The sequence below is a fragment of the Pseudopodoces humilis genome, chromosome 3 (genome assembly GCF_049639895.1).
Source record: "Pseudopodoces humilis isolate 2021_Gansu_Grassland_sample_001 chromosome 3, ASM4963989v1, whole genome shotgun sequence".
Taxonomy (NCBI): Eukaryota; Metazoa; Chordata; class Aves; order Passeriformes; family Paridae; genus Pseudopodoces; species Pseudopodoces humilis.
In genome coordinates, this window is record NC_142202.1 from 100,127,738 (window position 1) to 100,148,355 (window position 20,618).

General features: G+C 37.1%; 1 protein-coding gene across 5 annotated transcripts in view; it reads right to left on the reverse strand.

Moving 5' to 3' along the window:
* Window positions 1–20,618, reverse strand: part of ROCK2 (Rho associated coiled-coil containing protein kinase 2) — a 94,064-nt gene that overhangs the window by 39,981 nt on the left and 33,465 nt on the right. For all 5 annotated transcript variants that reach the window (XM_005521857.3, XM_014251442.2, XM_014251444.2 and 2 more), the window contains exons 2-3: window positions 13,492–13,573; window positions 3,063–3,163 (exon numbers count right to left, since the gene is read on the reverse strand). In XM_005521857.3, coding sequence (XP_005521914.2) covers window positions 3,063–3,163; window positions 13,492–13,573 — 183 coding nt within the window. The remainder of the gene's footprint in view (window positions 1–3,062; window positions 3,164–13,491; window positions 13,574–20,618) is intronic.

The window sequence follows — 20,618 nt, forward strand, 5'->3', positions numbered from 1 at the left end:
TCAGATGCTCAGACCAGAGTCATCTGATCTCTCCTTACTGGACTATTTTTTAAATTTTTTGGAGGGGAGAAGAAGAGGAAAGATCAAGTCTTTTAAAAAAAAAATATAGCTGTAAGACACAATGGTAGAGAATATGTTTCACTGTCTTGACAGAATCTGGAAAGCTGATTGCTTCACATCACTTTAGCAAGAAAATGCTATACTGGAGCAGAAGACTAAGGGAAAACAAAATTAAATGAAAGAGGTCATAGCTGACTAATTTATGCTGCAAATATTACAAGCCAAAAAAATGAGCATACTAACATAATCATTAGAAACATATATTAAATATTTGTGCTACAATTCCTATGCACAATAACACATACTGATAACACAATATTCATTAATTTATGTACTTAATCATGTTTTATTTATGGTTCTTTCTTTATTTAATCCCTACTGAAGCAAATTTCTATTTTGATCACAGAAAGTGTTGCAAAATATTTTCATTACCACAAATCCATCATCTGCAACAGTGGTGTTAACATTTTGAATGGAGTAGGAATAGATAGAGCTTAGCTCAATAGTTTAAACTTATACCATACCTTGTGAGGCAAAAAACTGAGGTATGTATGTTCACATCACCAGCTAATATTAGTTCAGATCTGCAGATGCATTTACTAGCTCACTGCTTTTCAGCTGTATGACAGCATAACATTATGACTTCTATCTGTACTTTTGCTCTTCAGAAAAAGTGTTTGTTTAAATTGACATGAAGTACAGAAGACCTCTATATGAACACACAGGAGTTTCTTTCCAATACCAAGGATTCTTGCATTTTTGGAAGGGCTTATTAAAGATTAAAAAAAAGCCAAACCTATGACAACAATGCAACCCAAACCCCATCATTGAATGACCAAGTTACTAGACATTTTGTCATTACATTTTAATGTTGGACAAATGAAAAATAAAGTTTGTCTTCAGATCCCTCAAAGTACCCAATGGCAGTATGTACACTATGAAAAATTACCTCTTCTTAAAAATTTATATTGTGTATGACACGGTGAGTTAAGAAAAAGAGTTTCCAGAACAAATCAGGACCTTCTATTTGAAATGAAATGTTAAAAAGAAAATAAAAATAATTTAGAAAAACCCTTCTGTTCTTAAGAAATACACATATGAAAACAATGTATTTTCATTTTTGAAGCACCTCAAAAATACAATTCTCTTGTGTGCTTCCAGGAAATATATGAGTTTGACTTCTAAAAATGGCATATAACTTCTGTTATTGGTTATAAAACTTGCTTTTTTTCATCTTCTACCCCTTCAACAAGTGGACAAGGAACTCTGATCCTTACAACTTGATTTTTCATTGACCTCACATGCCAGTGTGTAAGGAGTGTCTCTATTCACTGCTCCATGTAGATTAATGTAAAGATACAAATGTCTAATAGAAGACTTTAAAATAAACCATTTGATGTGACTGTCATTGAAAAGACATGGAGTAGACTGCTTTCCTACAAACACACTGCAGCAGCCCATTCATAAGAAAGTACAGTTCTGCTGAAGATTCTGGGTTTGTTTTTGTTTCTTGCCTACAAGGCTATAAAATCATGTAAGTATACATAGTAATTCTTTAAAATCCTGCTAGAAAATGAGGATTTTTGGAAATGCTCTACTCCATATTTCATTCAATCTTCTAGACAAAACAAAGTGTAAATGACCCTGATAGAAATAGGGAAGAGGGTGATACATTCTCAAATTACTAGACTTGGATGAAGCTGTCTTAAAAAATTACGTAGATGAATAAAAACTGCTTATTAGATGTTGCTGTCTGACATACTAATCACATCTAAACTTGTAAATTGCCCATGAGTCATGCAAATAATATTAGGCTAGTCAGAGGGGTTTCTTTCCAGTTCCAACGAATTTCAGCAACACTAATATGGAAAATACAATGAATTTCATAAATTGATCACAAATTTACTGCCATTATACATTGTGTACCTCCTATAAGCCCTTCACAGCCTAGATCTTACCACATTCCTCAACAAAACTCCAGCATATCTTTGTATTTTCCAAAATCGTTATACATTACAAGACACTATGATTTCCCCAGCTTCCTAGTGCAAAATTACCACAGAGCAGTAAAATACCAGTTCCAGGTCAACAAATATGAGCAAAAGTACTTGTAAAAAGGGTAATTTTTGTTACCTCATGGTAACAAGATAACAAGCTTTAATTGCAGAAAATTAGTTGCTTCCCTTCTATTGACTTGCTTCACACCTCTCTTCCTCTAAAAATACTCACACAGAACATCACCATGGAGCAGCTGGTACAGAGTTATCTGTTAGCTCATGATAACTTGTCCCTAATGTTTGCATTCTATATTCTATCTGGCATTTACATCCAATGCTTATTTCAAAACTGACATATCAATCCATCTTATACATATGTTCACATTTTTATGCCATGTGTCAGAGAGTAGGACTTGGAAGTCCCGGAAAAATCAAAATTAAAATAAAATCAGACTACATGTGATACACCAAGTTACCTTTTGTAGCTTGATTACCTTTTTTTAATAACAGAATTTCTCAGCAATAGAAATTTTAAAAATAAACCCATTCATACTTTAGGTATTATATTGCATACAATGTCAAGGAGACAATGTTAAGAAAGAATCTTTTAAAAATCCTGTGTCACGTCACTTAAAATACAACGCAAGCATCACAATTATAAGAACAAAACAAAAATCTTTTGTTGCAGTGTTTGCCTGCTCTTTTTAGAAGGTTTCAGATATTATTATACAGTGACACTTGTGGTCAAAAAGATTTAGAATTGCCAGGAATTGCCTTTTTGATTTTGATCAAAGGATAGAAAACATTCCTGAGTTTTTCCCTTTCTATCCATCATATTTTAAACTCAGATTTTCTGTTTACTATGCACAGAAACAATCTCTCTATACAATGAAAATTACACTTGTTCTTTTTAAGAATGAATTTTTACATATAAAACATGAAGATTGAGGAAGGTTTTGGCTAAAGCTGTTAATCTGTCTAAATATTAAATCATTACATTCTTACCAGCTGCACTTCTCCAAAAGCCCCTCTTCCAATCACCTTAACAACATCGTAGTCTTCAGCTTTCATTTGTAAAGCTCGGATTTTCTCCACAATCTTCTCATCTAAAACAAATCAAACAGAAGTCGTGATAATGCATATATTAGCAGAATACAAGGATTTTAGCTATTAATTTAGTGGAAAAATAAGCTATTTTATTCAAATGTTTAGAAACTTCTTTCTAATTCTTGAAATCTGTACTCACTATTAATATCCCCTTTCATCATTCTTTGGAAACCATTAACCCTCTACCTTTAGCTGTAACTACTGAAATATCTTTCATCTTTTGCTGACTCTCAATTCACACCTCTAATAATCACTCACAGGCTTATGGGAAGACTCTGATAATGAAGAGAGCCAGAGATGCTTATCAGGAATTTTCAATCATTCCTTGCTACCCGCTGCACTCCCAGGGTCCACTGACACTCCACTGTTAGTGCTGAGGTGGAGCACGTGATGTGCAAGAAGCACTGCAGGTGCAACCTGCTCCTACACACCTGGAGGGTTCAACAGCACTCACAAGGCGAGGAATGTGACTGGGTGACCTTCATGTACTGGAGATTACACAAACATCTGGCACATCCACTCATCCATTCCATACGAAACATTGATTAAGTTTATATGTCTGTAACTGCTGGCCATCTCAAAGTGCTTTTTTTGGTATTCACCACATGTGTAGCTCTACACTTCTTAAAATGATGTCTATAATGCTCTGTTCAGCATTCTGCAGATAAGCACTGCCTGTCAGTATGTGTCTTACTGGCAGTTGTAAGAATCTGTAAAAGGGAAAACAGTGAAATTCTCATTTCTGACAAGTTCTAAAAACACACAAGGTCCTAGACTCTTTAATTTTGTAAATGAAACATGCTATGAATGTGTTCCTAGCTAAACACATTTTTAAAATCTATTCTTATTACAAGAACAAAAGATAATGGAATTGGTGAATGGAATCCATAATACTAGAGGTAATCTGAGGCATGACAAGCCCCTACACATGCTTAGAGGAAGAACAAAAAGCAAAACAGGTGGCTGAAGCAAGAACTCTACCAGGAAAGAGCATGAAATTGTATGAAAGGCTGTGGATGCTTATATTCAGAGAGGGGTAGAGGTTTATATTGTGAGAGCCCTGTTTAGGGACAAATACCATGGAATTTTAACCCTAGAAAGGCATTAAAGAGGATGTCAGATCTGAATACAGGGAAAAAAAGAATCAGAAATACAGTTAATCCAGTATGACATTAAAGATGACATGGTCTAAGGGAGTTAATGATAAGAACATCTAGTAAATAGCTTAACCATTCCTACATAGTCATGAAGAGCAGCTTGGCAGGCTACAAGCAATCCAGGAGATGCCTGACCATCACTTCTTTTCTTCCGAACAAGCAATAAGCCAAAACAGGGAGGCACTCTGATTTATTATTCACAAACAAGAATGAACTGGCTCAAGAAGACAAAGTCTGTGGCAGACTTGGCAAAAGAAACTGTGAGATGGTGGAATTTAAAACTCGAACAGACCTGAAGTAGGAAAATAGCAGACTTTGGACTTCAGGAGAACAGACTGTGGCTTGTTTAGAAAACTTGGTGGCAGGATCCTGTGAAAAGCTGCTGTGAAGGGCAGAGGAGTGGGCTGATCTTCAGAGATGACATGTTCATAGCACAAGAACAGTCTGTTCTGGCTAGCTAGAAATTGAGCAGGAATGTCAAGGAGCCAGTCCACCTAAATGGACAACCTCTGCCTCAACTCAAGCACAAAAGGTAAAGGTTTGGAACATGGACACTGAGTTGGGTTACCCAGCAGGAACCTCTCAAACAAGAAAAGATGGAATTGGGAAAGCCAGGATCAGCTGGAACTGAAACTAGCCAGGATTATATTAAGAGAAAAAAGAGACACTATAAATACAGTGGCAGAAAGAACGAGGCAAATATGGTCCCACTGCTCTCAGTGAGGGAGGTGATCTAGTACCAGGGACCTGGAGAAGATCAAGGTGGTCAATGCCTTTTTTGCTTCACTTCACCCTCAAGCCCTGCTCAGAGGCCTCCCAGCTCCTTGAAGCCAATAGCAGTGTGGGGCAGCACAATATCATAGTAGAGGAAGTTATGAGGTAAAGACCAGCAAAGCAGACTTGGCATATACCAGGTCTTGAGACAATACAGGATGGATCCAAGTGGCCTGAAAAATCCAATCAAAACCATTACCAGGCTGTTCTCTATCACCTTTGAAAGGTCATGGCAACTTGGAAATGTGATAAAGTGCAAATGTCATGTCCATGTTCTAAAAAGGCAGCAAGGAGGCTACAGGGTGGAACAGCAGCCTGACCACACTGCCCAAGATGATCACGGAATAAAATCCTTCAGGTATCCACTTCCAAGCACATGATGCCCATGGAAGGATAGGAACAGCCAGAATAGATCTAAAAAAGACAAATTGTGCTTGACTAACCTGATTTCCTTCAATGACAATATGTCTGTCTTGGTGGACAAGAGGAAAGCAGTATATTTCCTTGGCTGTTGCATGACTTCCAACACAGCATCTCAAATTATCTTTGTAGCCAAACCAGGCTGACATGGATTGCACAGATGAATTACCAGGCAAGTGGAAAACTTGCTGGAGTCACAGCCAGTGGTTTTAAGTTCAAAGCTGATACACTGGAGGGCAGGGTGGCTTCTATGGGTTACCCAGACAGGATGAGTAATGAACTGACAGGAAGTTCACAGTTCAACAACAGCAAGTACAGAGTCCTGTAGCTGGGATGGAACAGCACCACACAATAGAATAGGATGCACACACCAGCTAGAAAGCACCATGAGAAAGAGGGCCTGACAGCCCTGATGGATAACAAGCCAAGCAGAGAGGAATGAGTCTTTGCAGTGACTCTGCAAGTATGTGTTGGTAAATGTACAGCCAGTAGGTTGAGGGAAGTAGACTTCCTCCTGTAATTTGTCAAACCATATATGGAATATTATGACTAACTTTGGGGTCCTCAGTGCACCAAAAGTACTAGATATTCCCTAGCTTCATGGAAGACCACCAAGATGCTCACATGATGCTCAAGAGAAGCTGAGAGAACTGGAATTGTTCACGTTAGGGATGGATAAATGGTAGGCCTCAACAGAAGTTGAAATAAGGTTTAACTTCTAAAGGGTACAAAGTGAAAGGACAAGAGTCACCAGACAAAATGAAATACCAGAAATCCTATTTTGTAAGAAAAAAATAATAAGAACTGGACAAAGGTGCAGACTGTCGAGAGGAATTGAAAAACCTCCATATTTGGAAATTCTCAAAATTCAACTGCACAAGAACCTGAACAATCTGATATAACATCAAAACTGGTTTGACTTTGAGCAGAGAGTTGGACCAGCTGCCCTCCAGAGATCCTTCCTAACCTGTAGAACACAAAAACATAACTGTAAGTTTCTTCTTCTGAGGAAAAGACAGGGAAGGGGAGAGATTATTGTTACAATGAGGGAATGGTCTGCTAGTAAAGTTGTAAGGACAGAAGCAATTAAAATCTTCAAAAGTAAACAAATCTGCTACATTCAGTGAGTGTACTAATATGACTGAAGTAATTCCTGTGTCAACAAGAAGAGGAGTTGAGAGAATTGTGATGTTGTTTCTATACTGAATCATGAAAGCCTAGATCAAAAGCATAGGAAAGAAACAATGTTTCACCCACACCAAGTTTATAATTTTTGTTAATAATATGAATTAATTTTGCAGATTGTGAAGAGAATGCTGTGTTTGGAAGTTAACTGCAGATCACAAGCCCTGGCAGTAGACAAGGAGGATAAATACAAATTCACAGGAAGCAGCAGTAGAGAAAGAATATCAGCAAACTTCAAGTTACAGAGAATGAGCAGTTACACGTTTGAATACAATGTTACACATCTCATGAGACATAGGAATGACATGAGTTTATTTTAAATGTTTCTGACATGTTTCAATGTTTGCAAATATGTGAAATGAGCAGGGATCTATACACATTGAAAAAGTAGTGCCTAGTTGTACGCAACTCAATTTCTGAGAAGAAATTCACAGGAATACTTCTGTAGAAGGTAGAAACTATAAACGAAGTTACTACAGCTCCAGTGAAACTCATCAAGTATTAAATAATGCAAACAAGCAAGGAAAACCCCAAAAATATATGAAACAACCAACTGAGGAGTTACTAGTTTTATCATCCCTGCAAAATGCTGAGAATGGAGAAATCCTACTTGCTTTATGAAAAGAATAGAATAGAATAGAACAGAACAGAATAGAATAGAACAGAACAGACTATAGACTTTTCAGTTCAAAGGGACCCACAGTGACCATCACTGCAATTGTCTGACTATTTCAGGGTTGACCAACAGGTAAACATTGTCAAATGCCTCTTAAACACTGACAGGCTCAGGGCATTGACTGTCTCTCAAGGAAGCCTGTTCCAGTGTTTGACCACCCTCACATGATGTCTTGTCTGAATCTCCCCTGGTGCAGCTTTGGACCATTCCCATATGTCTTGTCACTGCATCCCAGAAAGAAGAGCTCAGGACCTCCCTCTCCACTTTCCCCCTCTTTAGAGAACAATGAGGTCACTCCTCCTAACTCCTTTAACTAAAATTTAATAATCTCAGTTAATAATAATACCACATAGGAATGCAAGTGTTGCAAAGGTATCAGTTACACAGATGGATTGTCTATTTTGGCATAAAATCTTACAGTTATGGACCAGATAATCAATGCATGAAACAAAAAACTGGGGTGCAAGAAGGCAAGCTTAGATTAACCCTGAAACCACATCATCATTGCAACATACTGGATCGTAAGATTTAGCTCACGTATCACATAACATGATCTAATACAGGGTGCAGGAGACCCTTCCAAGAGCAGTCTTCTTATAATGGTCTGAATTTTCAGATTTCACACACATGAGTTTGAAAATTTTGATATCTGTATGCACATGTCTCATGAATTTGCAACAACATAAAGCCCAGCAGAAGAAAAATGTCATATTTAAAGGAAGGTATTAGATGGACTCCCCAGCCCTAGGACACAATGGAATCTTATAGGAATATTGTGACATTTGAAAGAAAGTCCTAAAACATGAGAATACCATTACCTATGACTCAGTTTTCTTCTTTAGGAAGGACCAGGAATGCTAGATACAAAGAATCCTTAAAGACAGCTTTTGATTTACTATTTGAAAATGGCACTATAATTTTTAAGCAAATGAAGTTTCACTTTCTGAAAGGACAGAGTGTTTGGATCAGTCACTGACAGCTGGAAGCAAGAATGTGGCCAAAGGTTGCAAATGCTTGTGGAAATGGAAAAAATACCTGTCTAAGACAGAAAAGGGAGATGGGGAAGAAGGAAAAACCCAAACTCTTCTGCCTTTTAAGGTAAAAAAAAAGTCCATATGCAGGTTATTTTCTTTAAAAAAAAGAAGTGCGTCAAGCAGTTCTGGGGACTGTATATGTGACAAATAAAATTGCAAGGGAGTGCAATTTTACCCCACAGATCAGACACAGTTAGTCAATGAGTGCTGCTATGGAGTACATTAAGTCAAAAGTTGCTGTCCTAGGCAGAAGTCCAGCCAGAAGGTAAACTGAAATACAGCCAGGAAGTGCTGCAATACCACAGCTGAACAAAACCAAAGAGGAAGCACAACAGAAAGATTGAAGTAATTAGGGGTGCATCCATAGTGTCTGGTCAGAGGTGTGTGAAGAAGAAGCTGCTGGAGACCTTGCAGAACCAGGAGGAACTAGAAGGCACAGCTCCAGACATGGTAATGCTTCCTCCCTCAAAGAAATAAAAGGAGAACATGAGAAGTATGCTCTCTTGCACAGAAAAGAGCAGAACATGGGAACAGAAAGCAGCAGCCCTCTGGCTTACAGAGAACACATCCCTAATGTAATGAAAATAAGCCTGATGGCAGGGCTGAATTGCTTTGTATCTACCAAGTACCCAAATGGGAATGTGGTTAATGACACTGACATATAATTTGTTTATACATCTAAGACATTCTGTGTTACACACTGTGGCTTCCACGCTCTGTTTGGGAAAGTTGGTTATTTGATACTTCTCCCATCACTACTCCTACCAGAACAATATCATTAAGAACGGAACTGGAGTCCAATGTGCTGAGGCGACTGCGAAGACCTGGCAAGGGAGCTGCCTTAGAGAAGCCAAGAGAAAACCAGAGGAGCAATTAGCTCCTTAACTCAGTGGAAGTTCTACAGTGCACTAAATTTCTAAGATTCTTTTTGGCATCTGACATTTCATGAGTGCTGCTGACAGGAAGCCGAGAACACACAGAGCTGCGGCCCTGGGAGGCACTCACACCACACCGGATAACGCGTTACTGTTGGTAACCACATGGCTGGGCAGGATTCAGCAACTTCAAATTACATAACAAAATGCAAGGGAGGGAACCAGAATTGTTGATTTTGCAAGAAATTAATCTTAACAGATACATCCTCTAAGTAAGCAGTGTCTGCTTGGAGAGGAAAATGGCCAAAGGAACTTTTCAGGGAGTCTAGAAAAACTGGTGCACAGGTACCACATCTCTACTAGAAGTCACTTCCACTTAAACACATCCACTGTCACTACACTCTACAAGTCTGCCAACCTAGATAATATCAGCAAATAATTTTAACAACACAAATTTCCAACTCTTGAATGATGCTGAATAATGCATAGAAAACCACTGATTCATTTAGGGAGTCAAGACTTCTGGGTTGTACCAGGCCTGTTGATGGCACCATTCTCTGTGCTGCTGTTTGCGCTTACTCAAAATCCATTTTTCATGCCCTTCTATTCATGAGAAATGATATATGATATATGATATTAATGATTTAAATGTTTTAAACTATTGCTTAAACTCATTATTTAACTATTTAAGACTAAGTTGTATCTGCATGGGAGACCACCAAAAAAGGCACAAGCCTCTAAGACATTATTCAACACTTGGCAAATCTTAGATGGCAGAAAAATTGACTTGGAAGAATTTACTCAACCTATTGTCTTTGCCTGGATGACAGAAGAGGACAAGACCAAGAAAGACACCAAGCCTACGCTGAAAAACTCAGCTTTCTTTTCTAAAATAAGCAAATTTGTTTTTGCTCTCATAGGACTATGAGATGCCTCTCACTGTTTTGGGAATTAAATAATGCATTACGCTCTTCTGTTCCATGAATACTCTAAAAAGCACAGCAATTTAAATCAGAATCCCAACAGCTGATTAAAGCAATAGAAAAGGAATGAGAAGACTGAAAAACAACGCTTGTATTATGTGAGATATTTAATGTGCTTCTTTTCTTATAACAAACAGGCTCCACCTTGGTTCAATACCTTAGAGAAAATGCTAAGAAATCAGAATAGTAAGGCAAAGCAGGCAATTAAAGAATTTCTTTCATATTAAACAAGTGAAGAGGCTGCTTCTGCAAAGTGGTCACAGAAACAGAATGCATCAAACTCCTATGGTATGGACAATTAATAAATTGCCATTGTGAAACAGCTGAAACATTTGAGTTTCATCTTGCAATTATGAGTTGAACGGAACAAATTAATGTCTCAGCTGAAGTGCAAGCTATTTCATTTTTAAATTAAAATAAGCTATCAATAAAACATTAACCTGAATAGTAATGACTTGATGTAGGTTGGAAGTAGGGTGTATGCAAACCCATGAGAATGTGGTGGGGGGAAAAAAATTCCTTTCTCCAAGTGTTATTGTGGAAGAAGTGATTAAAATGACTGAAAGTGTGATGATTATTTAGTGTTCTCCACAATTTCTGCAGACTTTTGTAGTATGGATGAAAACACAGGCAGTGACTCTGCTTTAGCTGCCTCACTGTGCAGCACAGGGTAACTCACAGGAAGCCCTGCCACCTCTCTGTGCTTGCCTTGGGGAGGGTTGCAGGCTCCAGGCCCCAGGCACAGACTGTTCATCAGTTTGTCACAACCTTTTGACAGCCGTTCTCAGCTGGGCATTGCCAACAGTTCTTCAGATACTGAGAAAAATCACAAGAGACAAGAACTCACTGTTCCTTACCCTAAGAAAGCAACAACTTACAGTTCCATAAATGCTCAACACAGTTCCCAACTTTTCTTCCAAGCCCAAGGTGGCAAGAGGCTTCAGCAAGCACGTGCCACACTCTTTCCAGTGATACTTGCTACCCTCAGAACAGTTTCCAAGAAGACCTGAGTTATGGGTTTAGCAATTTAAAACTGCATAAGATGGCAATGTCAATAAGAAACCAGTCATCCTGTTTCTTCCTGTACCTAAGTGCTATCACAAGTATCAGTGAAGTGAAATGAAAATCAGAAACTAGTCTTTGCTTTTCTTTTGCCTGACTAGTTTTAATAAAAAGAAAAAACAAACCACGCGACTCTCTTCATTAATTCTGCTCAGTTCCCCTGTGTGGCACATAACAAACCATACAACCACCTGGGTCAGAAAAGACTTTGAAATTAATCACTGTGGCAGGATTGATTCTTTCTTCTGCAATATTAAAATATTACCAGCCTCAAATGTTTACAAAATTCTCATTTTGCAATTTATTTTTTCCCCAAAGTTTAAGTCACAGAAGATATGCAGCAATATTTTTATTCTCTCCCAGTCAGTACAGAAACAGGAGAGAAGTTACATGCATGATTCATATGAAAGATGAACTGTCACACAGAATGCTGGTCAAAATAGTCAGATGTTGCATGCTTTTTTAAAGTTCAATAGGTAAGGATGAAGTGCACCCTTGAAAACTCTTTATTAACTACTGTGAATTTTTTTGTAACACATCTCAAAATTCTTTTAACTAGTATCTGGCTATTTCAACTGTATACTGTCAGCTGATTTAAAAATAAAAAGGAAGTAACAAAATTGTGAATAAAAGTATATTTTCATGTTTCTGACATTTCTGGCAGCCTCCAGGTCACCTAAGATACTTAAAAATATTTACTAGAACAATGAGAGAGAACCTAGAGGAGGAGAAGGAGCAACAGCCTTCAGAAAAAGGGAGGCAGTCAGTTAGAATATTCAGGGGCTGCAGAAAACAAACAAGCAAACAAACAAAAACCAGCCAATCAAATAACAAACAAATCTCCAACCTGTTCCTGAGGTTAAATTGTTTTCCCACAGTTACTATTTCTAATAGTCAAAAGACACTGGTCTTCTGCTCACAGAGAAGCTTCTAATTTTGTTTTAGTGCAAAAATAGTAATGTCATAGCAAATATGACCAACTTATAGAAGATGCTGATAAATGTTATTTATATAATTTTCAGAGGGCTGTCCCCTCACTTTACACATGAAATGCTCAGTTGCAAATAAGAGAAGTATTTCAGATGCTATTACGGACCCTTTCTTTTATAAGTATCTGCTTGAATTCCTTTGAACTCAAACTGAATATAATCCCAAGGTATGCCTCTATATCCTAATTGGCTCTTTCTTATTTACTATATTTTAAATGATTTCTCCAAATGAGACTTTATTGGCAACTGTAAAAGTTGTTTGTCCATCTATGGGTTCTGCTAAACCTCATGGAGAAGCACTGAATTCCAAACAAAGAACTCACCACAAATTACTACACCAGCCACTATTTAAGTGAAGAGTGAGTGCATATTCCAAGGAGTCCCAGGGCAACAGAAGGCAGACACATACATCTCTTACCAGTAAAGAATCTAAAAGGAGCTGCTGATAAGACTGTATCTGGAGTAATCTAACCTCAACATATGCAAGAGAAAAGGTTTCATTAAAAAAATATATATCTTGAAATAAGCTCACTACAAAGCATAATTATTCCAAGAAGACTTACTGCAAATTACATTTTAAAACAAAGGATTTGCTATTTTTAGAAGAAAAAAAATTCTGCTTATATACATGAATAGAAAACACTTCAAAACCACAAAACACAGCTACTCTGATGTAGACTCATATGCTTAATAAACTCCAAGATCCCATCTACAATTAATTTGGGGAGAATCACAAACATTTATGCAAAGGTTAAAAAATTAACCAACAGATTTTAAGGTACAACTATTTAGATTTAACAACTCACAGAAGGCTTCTCTGTTAGATTAAATACGACTATATAAACAATGTTGATATTCAGTGTAATGAATTCCTGAAGAATAAGTAGGATATACTTACCAAGTTATGTAGCTACACATACGTAAAATAATAACATAAAAGGATTTTTCCAAGTGTATTTAGGAAAATAAAAATATTTTTCCAACATATTTTCACAATATAACGACTCCCTAAAATGAAATTTCTCTCTGTAATAAATGACCCTCTAAAGCCACCTGAAGCTCAGAGTTACAAAAATTAGTAGAATAACCATGGGCAATGTATTTCTGACCACTCAACTTCTTATGATTGAGATCACAACAATGTCATTGTTTAAGGGCCACTTGCAACTTACATCTGTTTAAAAAATTATCAATGTTCTTGTTCTTCCTCAGTGCTGGATAATCCAGATCAAGGACCAAAGAATTCAAGCCATCCTGAAAAACAAAAAAAAAAAAAAGTTAATTCAGTTTGAAAATCTTAATAAACATATTTCCAAAAATTACTGCACTGAGATTGATTATATATTATTCAAGCATGCATTACATTCCTAGCAAGCAAATCAAACAAGCTCTCAAGTATGTTTATAAACCAGCAGAGGAGCCAATGCACACTGACTGGCTCCAAGTTCTATAAACAGGACAGCTATATTACGACTGATTAGTGGCACTGGGACTTAAACTGGAGTAGTAGTTTTAATCTTAATCAGTAAGTAATCTTACTCATTAAACACTGATTTAAGATACTGCATTTAGTCAATCCATTTTTCTTACTTCTGTTACACTTTTCCTGCAAAGCCTTTGTTTGTATAGTCATATTATTGCTTTGATCAAAGTCTCTGCCTCCTCATTCTGGACCTTCAAAAACCAACCACACATTTTTCTTGGAAGCAAGATGTGACCTAAACTTAAGACAATTCACCATGTAATTCAGGCTCACAAGACAAGAATACCTTTTCTAAGTGACTCAACAGAAGAGGAGCCAGAACTCTACATGCTGTTCTGCTACCCATTATCAGTGCCTCAGCAGAAAACAATAGAGACTCTTAAAATGGCAAGGGATGAGATCACCAAATCTAAACCAAAAATAGTATTTTAAATGCCTGTTACAAGACTTTATTCAATTCCACCTTTCTGCAACCTGGAAAAACTTCAGAAAATTACTCTTCAAACACTGAGACCTTTTCAGTTACACAGGGACAAATAAAACTAAAAATTAGTTTCAGATACTAAGAGGAGTCTGAGACACTATTCACTGTCAGCAGCTGCAGTGTTCAGCCTCCACTGGAAGCTTTATTCATTGCCCTAAGAACAAAATCCTGAGACTGCTTTTTCAGGTTTTTGGGACTTGACAGGGCATCACAGAGACTTAAGTCAGAGACCACATCATGTATTATTAATAGGAGCCAACAGAATTAGATAGCTTTTCAGTCTTCTTAATAACTAAGGCTAACAACCTGCTGATTTTTTATTTTTTATTAATATGTCTGGGAAGGTATAATTTATTGCAAATATTACTAAAATTATTATATTCATTTTACTAATATGTCTGGAGAGACTCAGAGGCAAAACCTAAGATTATTAAATACATTTTGAATGCCGCTTTGTCCTAAATAAGCTTATACAAATATAAGACCAACTCATCTGTGGCAGTATCAGTTTACACCATGAACCACAGTAACAGTTAAGACCATTTTAAAAATTAAGGTATTTTATTTATTTATTACTTCCTAACAAATGAAAGTGTCTTGGAAAGTGTCACAGACACGCTGATGGAGTACGGGTTAAACAAAGGATTAAAAGCTGGTTGAAAGACTTGACCCAGAAGACTGATCAGTGGCACAAAGTCCAGTTGGAGCCAGTCACCAGCACTGCACCCCTGCACTGGCATTTCTCTGGGCAGAGAAGGTTTCCACAAAGAGAGGAAAAGCCAAGTCCTGCTGCTGGAGAGGAAAATCCCCAGGTACCAGGTACAGGCTGTGGCCTGAGAAGCAGAAGAGCAGCTTTGCAAAGAAGCACCTGAGGGTCCTGGTGAACAACAGGTTCCTCTCTACTCAGCACTGATGAGATCCCACCTGGAGTGCAGTGTTCACTCCTGGTCTCCCAAAGCATCAAGGGCAGGGATCTACTGGAGTGAGTCCTGCAAAGGGCCAGTAAGATTAAGGCACTAATGCATTTCTCCAAGGAGAAAAGGCTCAAAGACCTGTGACTCTGCAGCCTGAGAAGAAAAGACTCGGGTCAGGCAGGGGAGCTCATCAATGTCTCTAAGTAACTGCTGGGAAGAACTGAAGAAAAGGCACCGATCACTGACAGAACAGAAGACAATGGACATAAGGTAAAACACACAAAATTCTATTTGAACACCACATTTTTATCCTGTGAAAGTGGTCAAGTACTGGAACAAAATGCCCACAGAGCCTGTAGAGTCTCCACCAAATAGTGTGTGTCAATCTTCAAATGAGTGAGGAGATACTCAAAATCTGATGGGACATGGTCCTGGACAACCTACTTTGGTTGACCCTGCAGTGCCCAGGGTGTTGGACTAGACAATATCAAGAGGTCATTGCCAACCTCAAACATTCTGTAACACCTGTAAGATTTCCACAGCTGCACAGAAAAAAGGTGGAATTTTACTCCTGACTCTATGTAACCTTAACTGTTATGATGGTCTTACACATCAAGTTTTAGAACTTCCTACCAGAAGGAAGTGTAAGACAGTGTAAATAAGCAGACAGAAAGTCAGTCAAGAAGGCACAGTAGTTGCTTTACTAACAGTAAATATAGGGATTATTTTAGTCTTTCTCCTAAGGTGGAGAGAGAAATTAAGGAGAAAGGAGCGATGCACCAGGACATCATACTCATCTTTCAGAGGGACAGAAGACTTACTACCTCTTCCTAATTTATGCTACAATTTTACAGATGATACAATCAAACCAAACCAAAGTAACAAAATTGTTATATACTTATGGATTAGTCACTACAGAATTCCACAGGTAATGGTCAATAATCTGGACAAATACAACAGAAACTACTAATTTGAGATGAGTTCCTGCAAAATAGCATTATAGAATCCATACTACTCTAGATTTGGCAAACACCACCTTCAAAAAGGGATCTCATTCCGCTGCACAGCGCATCTGCAGAAATATGGATCCTCACCCTGCGACATGTAGAGAAGGACCATACTGAATGCCCTGATAGGAAGAGCTGGGCCACCTTTTAGGATTTTACCTAGCTCAATGAAGTATTAATTTCAATTAGATGGCAGTCTACACTGAACGCCAACATTCTTCTTTCACTGCTACTGAGAAAATACTCTCATGATCACCAACAACTGGGTAGACATTTTAAGGGAGATGTAAAAGCAGTCTGTGCTAATAAAAATAAGCAAGGCATATTTTTGTTCTTCCTATTTTGGAGGGGAAGAGGTGAGGTCACCTGATGTCTTAATGCTTTTCATGTGAAGATATTTTTGTGGTTGACCAAGAAACATATATATATAGTGTGCTTTACTTCTATCTTATGCAAAACATCAAGGGAAAAAATAGTCACCCAAACAAAAATTTCAGTGAAGTTGGATTTCAAGGTCCAAAACAATCATAAATTCCAATTTAAACTGAACTGTATATTATAATTTCAGATGTCACCTTTTTCCCCTGATTCTGATTCCATGGCTGTTTTGTGGGCTATATAAATGGAGAATCATATTTGCAGCTAATTTTTAAGTAGCTCTTTTTTTCTCTTTTTCATGGACTCCAGGTAACAATTTTCACAAGTAGTTACTAATGAAAAGAAATTTGAGAACTGCACATCTGACTATTTTAGCTCTTTGCTAGTGTCGTAACTCTAGAACACAGCCAGATACAGCTGGTGTCAGAGACACGATCAGTATCATCATCACAAGGAACAGAAAGTGTGTCAAATTTTTTTTAGCCCTGTGAACAAATCTTATTATCATACTCTTTCAAAGACAAGATTTTAAGCTTTTAAACAAAATTTTAATGTAAGAGATTTCAAGTTCATATCAATATGTAATTTGTGAAAAACTTGTCCTACACACTAGTATTTTGTCAAAAGTTTTTTCCTTAAAGCTTTACATTTTCATTGAAAGACCTGGTTTATATCACTTAACAGAAAAATTCACTACAATGAAGAAGCTGGGTAGAAAGATCATGCAGTAAAACAGACAGTTGGGATTGAAGAGAAGTAATCCAGGAAATGACGTCTCCTCTGTCTAGGCCTCACAGATAAGTCACTTCAACCAGGAAATATGCTATTAAAGGGATTTCACTGTTCACTTCCGCTTTCTGCTATTACAAAAGGCTCAGAGCTAAATGGCCAAAAATAGCAACTTCCAAGTAAACACATCACTGGCAAAGACAGATCTGCCCCTATCAAAAGCATTTTGCTGATGGCAAACATGCTGAAATGTTTTCCAAGAGAAAAGACCAAACTTGATAAGTTTTGTAACACCCTCCTACTACATGAGGAGCAGACTCCATGGCCACTCTGACAGCAGTCACCCTCTGTGGTCAACATGGAGCTTGGCTTTCCCAGCAAGCAGTTTGTACTGTTTACCAACCCAAATGAACCAAAGGAAAAATAGGCAAGAAAAGTTCATGAAATACAGGAACTAAATGTTTATATTCTTCTCTAACAGAAGGGTCAGTAATAGGGAAAAATACTAGTAGCTTCTCAACAATGAGCTTAATATTAATTCCAGGCAATCTCACAGAAGCCCTCACTAAATTAAACCATTCTGTGTTAATAAGAATTTCTGATGTTAAAGTAGCTGTCTGAACCTGTCTAACATTGATATGTGCATGTAAACTCCACTGGCTGTCAAAAGCAGCTTTGGCTATTTTAATTTACTACTCACTTTCATGATGATGTGAAAAAAAATAAAACATAAGGCCAAACAGTGGATGATTGAATAAAAAATATATCAGTGACTTCAGGAAACAATTCATAATTCTGCAATACCTGGAAAACATAAAAAACCTGATCTACTGAAAGATGTCCCTGCCCACAGAGAAGGGGTTGAAATAGATTATCTTTCAAGTTTCCCTTCCAACCTACACCCACAAGATCCTATGAAAATTCCACTAAATCATTATTTATAAGAAAACCAAAAACAATATTCCCTTCCTCTTCCAAATCATCAAATAAAATTTAATATAATATGCTGCAGCAAAAAGGACAGAAAAGTCTTGTAACATCACATTGCATTTTTCTAACTGGGCCTAAATGCTTTTAAAGGCAGAACTTCTCAAATCTACAAACACAGGAAGTGAGCATCTAATGACTCTTCCCCAGGACTAAACTTCACTGTGTTCTTCCATATGCCAGTGGGACCCTTAAATAATTCTGGTCTTTCCTGAGCAATTACTTCTCTCCACAACACAGAAGCTATGCTTGGATGCAAGGTGAACAGCTCAGTAACAGCATACAATAAAAAAAACAACTGAAAGGTCATATGCAAGGCAAATACAGACTTTTCCCAAGCCTGTCCTGCTTAGTGATCTCTAGGATAAGTTGCAATTCACTTTTCTCTTATTTAAGCATTAGAAATCAGTATGTGAAGGAATAATCTGAGCCATGATAATGCAGTTGAGATCTACTGCTGGAAGGTCTTGCTATTCTAGTTCTTTAACAGTTTTACATTAATTAACAGTTTTTTTTAACAGTATTGACTATGTATAGTTTAGAAACCTAAAAGCAGCTACTGTCCACAAATGAGTATGTAAATACTTAACAACAGGCTTTACTTACAGTCTGATTTCTGTACATGATGGTAAACAAATACTGAAATGGTTTTAATGTTGTCTACTATTGAATACAGGCAAATTTTTCTTCATTGTACAAGCAATACTCCTCAAGATATATCCTCTAATGTGCTGCATCTTATGTGCATATTTTATACATGGTTTTATACATTTTCCCCTGCTATTTGAAAGGCACAGTGTGAAAGTGTAATAACGACAGGATGGTAATAGTCCAAAAACAGCTTCTTCCTAAATACTTACAAAAGTATAATCACAAAATTGTTCAAGATGCAACAAAAAGGACATAAGGAACACCACTATGGAAGGGTAAAGCATGTAAATAATGACTACAAAGGCAATGGGGTGTAATGAGTTGTAGTTTACAAGAGACAATAACGGAATATACTTTACATTAAGAATGATAAAAAAAATCCTTTAAGAGTTACAAAATAAATGTACAGAAGGTTTAAGTTTTGCGTGCTTTCTGGGATAAGAATGAAAACAAATCCTAAAGAAAATCATGATATACGTGAAGAAATGTGCCGAGGACAGCCAGATCCACTGAAATTCACTCAGAGTACTTAAGGAGACTGTCCTAATCAATTTATACTGAAAACAGGAAAACAGGAGAGGTTAGCAGCACTGAAAAGGGTAAATCAAAGCACTCCCATTAAAAAGCATAGGGTTTTCCAAACTACAAATAAGAATATTTAGCAATGGGGAGTTAGAAAAAGACATTACTCATCTTTCAGACACCATTAACATGTGAGATCCAGGGTTTAAAGATAAAATAATGCCATATGAAAGATTATAGGGAGTAATCAATAAGGCAAAGCATCTTAACATAGGAATAAAATGCAAGACTCACCAGTCACATTGGCAAAGTAAAAAAATATGGTATAGGGAATCATGGAGAAAAGGTCCAAAAGATAATTATTAGGAGTTTGGTAATCATCAGGACTTGGAAAAGTGTGTCAGAAAGAAATTCCATTGGGTTTGTCCTGTTTCAGTTCTACAGAATATTTTCATTGCCACAATAAAGCAACAGAATTAGAAAGACATCTATTAAGAACTAAAAGTAAAATAAATAAATTCATCAAATGATACCAAGCTTGGAGTTTTGAGCACGGGCTTTTTACTGCACTTGAAATTACCTCAAAAACAAGGGAAAAAAAATCCCTGAAAAAAATATAGTAAGATGCAACTCAAAGTACAAAAAGGAGGGTGAAATTTCCACTAATATATGCTTTTGAAAGAACTTAAATGGACAGAACATAAAAATTGAAATAATAACCACGCAAGAAGATAATGGAAAATTACGTGGAATATATAGCAGACTAGAAGTACAGTCTAAGATGCATAAACAGAAGGTGAATTGGGTAAGACCTCACAGAGAACTAAGATTCTTTTGTAAATAATGATCAGAAATCATTTGCTGATATTGGCACAGCCTAAGCCAGAATATTGTGTCCAGTTCTGTGAATCCCTATACAGAGGACTACAAAAGACAAGCTGGAAAAGAACTCAAGGGAATTTAACAAGAGCAGGAAAACTATAAGCAATTTGTTCTAAAATAGGCTGTCAGGACCAGAGATTTAGTCTTTATAAAGGTTAGCCTAAGTAGACAGGACAAGTTCTCTCAGAACATAAAAAGCTTTTATGAATGATGCTGATGACAGACAATTCCTCACATTCACCAAAACAGCATAAAAAATTAG